Raw genomic sequence first — 5,584 nt, 5'->3', positions numbered from 1 at the left:
AAGAGTTCCATTGTGTTCCATTCCGATTAGTAGGTTATTCCAAATTTCTTAACAGTCACGAGCAAAAGGGCAGTACCTTTTCTTAAAAACAAGACCAGAGTTAAAATTGGGCTCCTCAAGCCCTATATAAAGTCTAGAAGTCCTCATCAGTTGGTGCATAAGAAAACCCTAAAAAAGCATCAGATGCACTGGAGCAGCTGGCTGCAAGGTCAGGTGTGCGGGTGATGGAGTTTGGGACTGCTTCCTGAGTGAACTCTGGATCAAAGTGTCGCAGATCAGCAGGACCAGCCTAAAAAACAAAAGGCACAGCTGCCTATCATAGCAAACTTAACAGGCCTAAGCTATCAGTCAGGTTATGTATTTTAGGTAGAGTGTTTTTTAGATAGCTGTAACCTAGCCCTTATCTTGATGTTGATGTTCCCACACAAGAGACAAGAACTTAAGAGTTCCAAGAAATTTACTTGAATGACTTTAGCTACCAACATTAAAACAGGTTTTTTTCCTGGGGAAAGGGGAATGCAGTGTTCACTTTTCCCTATGGTTGCTCCTTCCCACAAAGTTAAGAATTCCTATTTTCTCTGCCATAATCATGGCCAGGCAAACAGAGACTGTATAAAGGGAAGAGAACAGAGAGAGAGATGGGCAGGCAAAAGATGCAAGTCATTTTAAGTTTCCAGGGGATGACATTTTTAGCTTCTTCCCATAATTGGAAGCAGCCAAAACATCTGAACAGGACACCTAACCATTACAATTCACAATTCCTTTTCTACTACTCATGTGGAGGAAATTGGATTTGAAACAGCCACGTACCACATTGGGATTGAATGGAGGTGTGATCCTCTTGTGATACAAGTCATCCCAGTTAATTGGGCTGAAGAAAACATGATTCTTTATGTCCAGCTGCAAAGAGGGAGATGGAAGTCACTTCCCTGTCAATCATCCTCAACCATCTTTCTCCAGCAGTCACAAAACAGACACAAGCTCCTCTGGAGCAGTTTGCAGCTTTACAACTTACTAATTCAATGTGCTGTATCTGCATAAAGCTTTGAGAGTTACTGGATCACACACAAAATGATACCATCCTATCCTGGCAAGCCAGCCTATCTTTATATCTTGACCCATGACAACAAAATCTCTCCTCTGCAGGTTCTGAAGTTCAGAGTGCAATTACAAGCTAGAGAATTTCCCGTTGTATTACCAACAGGAAAATTCACCCCCTGCCCAAACCAACCAAGAGTCATATTTCTTCACACTTAGACAACCTGCAATTCAGAACGCGTATGCAGTAGATATCATGGTGCTTTTAAATGCAACCAAGCAAAGCAAAGCTGTAAGATCCAGGGTTTGAATGATACCCTAGAGAGGGGAGAGTAGTCAGCATCTTGACATTTAGGAAGACTTCAGATGAGGATCTTCCATTGTAGTATAGTTACTGAGAGAGAGGAGAGAGACTTAAAGTAAGGGTGTGGAGAAGAAATATCCTAATACAAGAAATACCACATACAAAGTCCATCTTGGCTCCTAGCCGCCTCTTCTGATCCTTGTGGAGAAGTCCCTGTAAGATATCACATGCTGCCATGGTCTTGGTTCCTTGGATCTGAAGTGGTTGATGCAGAATGTTGTCATACATTTGAGACACATCTCGGCTGTAGAAAGGAGGCTGATGGGAAGAAGATAATCAGCAAAGACATGAGCTACTGCAATGAAGCCTGCAAACAAGCCAATTAATTCAAATTTCACTTCTACAGTGAATGGGTGACAGAGACAGGCTACACTTATTTTAGTAATATGATAATTATTTCAATAAGTACTTTCATTTAGACTGAGATCATTGGTCATGCTTCCTTAAGCAGGGAACTGCCTCAATAAACCGTAGTCCCTCTGCTCCTCAACAGGAAGTAGCGAGGGATTTTAACACTTACCAACCCAAACAGCATCTCATAGAGGACTGCTCCTAGACACCACCAGTCTACGGTCCTGTCATAGGGCTCTTTTCTTAGCACTTCTGGAGCCAGATACTGTGAAGAGTCAGAGAGGTTTCAGGCAAGGTCCCAGGAATGGATCCCCGTGACTAGTGTCCCTCCTGGTTACATTTAGTTGAGTTCAAAAAGCACATTACAGTGACACAGATGTGATGCCTGCTACCTTTTTAACAAATAATTTCCCTGCACAAAAGCAATACATTTAGACCTTTTCTAAAGAGGGTAAAGCCTTTTCTCTCCCTAGGCAACTCTGAACAAGGGACTTTAACAAGAACTCAGTGCAGCAGGCTAGCTCTTGTGATAGATGCACAGCTGCTTCCAAAATTACTAGCAAGTACAAGTCTAACACAGCTAAACCCAAGTTGCAGTTTTCCCTTCCTTATAGCCACCATGAAAAGATTTCTGTGGGTGTAGAGCTCCATTGACAGAAGATTTTTGATGCATAGCTGAGTTGGGAATAAACCCTTTGCCAGCCCCACAGACTATATCTGGGAACCCTGCCAATGGCATCTGTATTATTGCTTACCTGTTGGCAAGAATCATGCAAAAATTCAAATACAACAGCACACCAAATGCAGCAATATGAGGCTATTTTACAAGCTAACAATCTCAGCATCAGGCAGGAAGGGTAGATGTAGCCAAGTTCTGTTACAACAGTTGAACTCTTATTCTACTGATCAGTCTATGGGCCAATACAATAAGATTGGGGCCTCATATGAGTGCATTAGCTGCAATTCTGAGCTTACACATGCTAAAGGGTGAGCATGCCTGGAAAGTGGCAAGGGAGCAATAGCAAGATGAGATTTAGCACTCCAGCTTAGATTAGGAACCTCATTTGCCAAGGAAGAAGAGATTCCATTTACTGAGTGCAGCAACTCCAGTCATGCCTAGAAGCTACGATGCTCCTGTCAAAAATATTTCAGCAGCTTTGGGGGTTGGGAGGAAAAAAAGAATGCACTTTGAGAACTGAATGCCTAAGAAACATCTTTCCCAGACAGGGGACACAACTATCCCAGTATTTTGCATCCCTCACACTCTTGAGTATAATACATTGACCCTGGTCTGGCTGTAAAAAGCTACAAAAAAAAAAAATCACTGAGTAGTGGGACATCACAAGAACCAGGGGGCAAGACACCGTAAGTTAGACCTCAGAGTATTCTGATGCCCTCAGATGCAGGTCAGTACCAGATGACTATTAGCTCATCCATGCTCTGCGAGTAAACACCTTATACAGCTCACTCCTAGCTAGAAAGATAAACACTGCAGTGAAAATGCAGAGCTGCAGATGTCCTGGCTTCCAGTATCAAGGTTATCACCGTAGCTACCAATGGCATCGACAGGTTCTGTGGCACAGCCATTCCAGAATCAACAGGCTTCCCCTTCCTGCCCAGGTTGCAATGTTTTTAAAAAAAAAAAAAATTGCTTAAGCTCCTAAAGACCATCAGTAAAAATTAACCCTGTTGTAAGTTAAAATAAATTCATCTACATACAAAAGTTGTACCTCTCTAACTATAATCCCTGCCCAGTGTTGACATTTTTATCATTTAAGTACCCTTATACCAAGGTAACTGTGTCCACACTATGAAGAAGAAAGAAGTAACTATACAAGTCAAAAAAAGAGAGCCCATGTGGACTAGGGTTCAGCAACCATATTTCATCCCATTTTCCCCCATAATGGAAGGCTCCCATAGATTCCCTATTTGTATCTTTGAAAATTGAACCCCTTTACCTGTGAAACAGCTTTTCAAATAAAAACAGCACTGGAAAAGGACAATGGAGCCCATCACTGTTAGAGAGAACTCCCCACTGGGGTGAATGAGACAGTGATTCCTCTTTTGAGGTGTCGGTTCAATCTGTTCATAAGCTATTGACCACTATCTACACAAGTAAGAGAAATACTGCAAACAGTGCTCAGTCATATGCCAACATGTTCGGTATCATGCACAGAAACAGAAGCTTATAGCCTGATGTACGTTTGCTTTGATTTCAGTGGGAGTTCAACAACCAGCAAAACTCTCAGGTTGTCTATGCTGTACCTCTGGGGTGCCACAGAAAGTAGATGTTGTTTCTTCTTGCTCCATTCCTTCTTTGCAGAGTCCAAAGTCTGTTAAGATGACATGCCCCTAAGGGAAGAGATATAAGCCTGATCAAACCCTTCCTGATGAACAGGCTGAACAAGGTTTCTAGACCCTTTGTGTCCCTCCCTGATATACCTTCCAATTCCTGGGCATACAATGTAGTCATCTATTAGAAACAGGCAATATGCAGTTATTTACAAGTGTACAGTGAATTTATCTGCTGGTCTATTAGACTAGCCAGACTGTAATGCTAGGCACAATCAGTTGGATATTTATCCCTAGGCCTGTTCAGAGAGTTGCTGTGATAGGCACTATATGACACCCGGCCTACAGCTGCTATATAAAAACACTTGAATTGCTTGTTCACATACCAGTGCTCAATTCCCAAGTTCTAGGAAAATGCAAGCAGTGCCTTGATAGTCAAAGGCAACGTTACATAGCATATTTGCAAGTGCAACACAGAATTGTGGCTTTCACTGCTGGAATATTTTAAAGTCCATGCAGTAACGTGTGTGCATACGTGTAGGAAGGAAGGAAAGAATCACACTTTCTTATTCCCGTCTACATCATACCCAAGACTTCTGGACCAGTGTTCCTCAGTCTTTGAAGGAAAATGCAGGAAGCAGGTATGGTTGCAAATGTACTGAACATACCTGGCAATCCAAGAGGATGTTTTCAGGTTTTAAGTCCCTAGAAAAGAAAGGTGATATGTAAACAGACTTGGCCAGATATTCAAAAGGGCTCAGCACATGACGACAACTGAAAAGAGCTGCTGGATGACACCTATTCTTGACAAGATGACTTCCTGGAGTCTTGGTGAACTGCATGGGGGTCAGGAGCATTGGAGTTGCAGCTCACAGGCATTATGAATCAGCCTACACATATCTTTTATTCATATAAATATGGTTTTCAGAGGCTGAATAAGCTGACAGGCACAGGTTTTGCACTGTGACAGAGTTCCAGCTGCTGTGGAAAACTTCCTCCTCTCTTGATCTATGTTGTATTAGAAGTTCTCTCGACCTGGATGCTCCCAAATTCCACATTCCCATTTGATAATGGATAGGGAAAGGTCAGGAGAATGGTGACTGCCCTGGAAGTGGTTCAGAGAAGTGCTACCCTGGCATTTGTGAAGCTCCCGGGACTTCCCAGATCAGGAGCATAGTTATAAAGGTTTCTGCTTGCTAAGTTCAGCAGAACAATGTCAGGGGGGTTATCCACTACAAGAGTCCTCAGCTTTGTTTTTAAAAGTTTTCCTCTTAACAAGGTGACAGCATTAAAACATCAAGTATTTCCCTTTCCCTCACCAGCAACTGCACACAGTCAAGTACAACAGGGGGCATTACCAATGCTGCTATGCACATCAGGAATACACACACCCTACCTGTAGATAATGTTCAAGGAATGCAGGTACCCTACAGCACTGGCTACTTCAGCAGCATAAAAGCGGGCACGAGGCTCACGGAAACAGCGCTCTCTTTGCAAATGAAAGAAGAGCTGTAGACACAGAAGAAAAAAATCCTGGTC

The 5,584-nt window shown here is 42.6% G+C and overlaps 1 protein-coding gene across 17 annotated transcripts in view; it reads right to left on the bottom strand.

Moving 5' to 3' along the window:
- Positions 1-6: 6 nt before the first annotated feature.
- The window catches only part of SGK2 (SGK2, serine/threonine kinase 2), a 29,038-nt gene continuing 23,460 nt past the window's right edge, over positions 7-5,584 (bottom strand). For all 17 annotated transcript variants that reach the window (XM_006024698.3, XM_025205405.1, XM_025205409.1 and 14 more), the window contains 7 exons: positions 5,442-5,554; positions 4,714-4,750; positions 4,019-4,105; positions 1,923-2,018; positions 1,505-1,660; positions 811-900; positions 7-289 (listed from right to left, as the gene is read on the bottom strand). In XM_006024698.3, coding sequence (XP_006024760.1) covers positions 134-289; positions 811-900; positions 1,505-1,660; positions 1,923-2,018; positions 4,019-4,105; positions 4,714-4,750; positions 5,442-5,554 — 735 coding nt within the window. In that variant the 3' untranslated portion in view covers positions 7-133. The remainder of the gene's footprint in view (positions 290-810; positions 901-1,504; positions 1,661-1,922; positions 2,019-4,018; positions 4,106-4,713; positions 4,751-5,441; positions 5,555-5,584) is intronic.

Source organism: Alligator sinensis, unplaced genomic scaffold (genome assembly GCF_000455745.1).
Source record: "Alligator sinensis unplaced genomic scaffold, ASM45574v1 scaffold511_1, whole genome shotgun sequence".
NCBI classification, from domain to species: Eukaryota; Metazoa; Chordata; order Crocodylia; family Alligatoridae; genus Alligator; species Alligator sinensis.
This window is presented reverse-complemented; position numbering and strand designations above follow the sequence as displayed.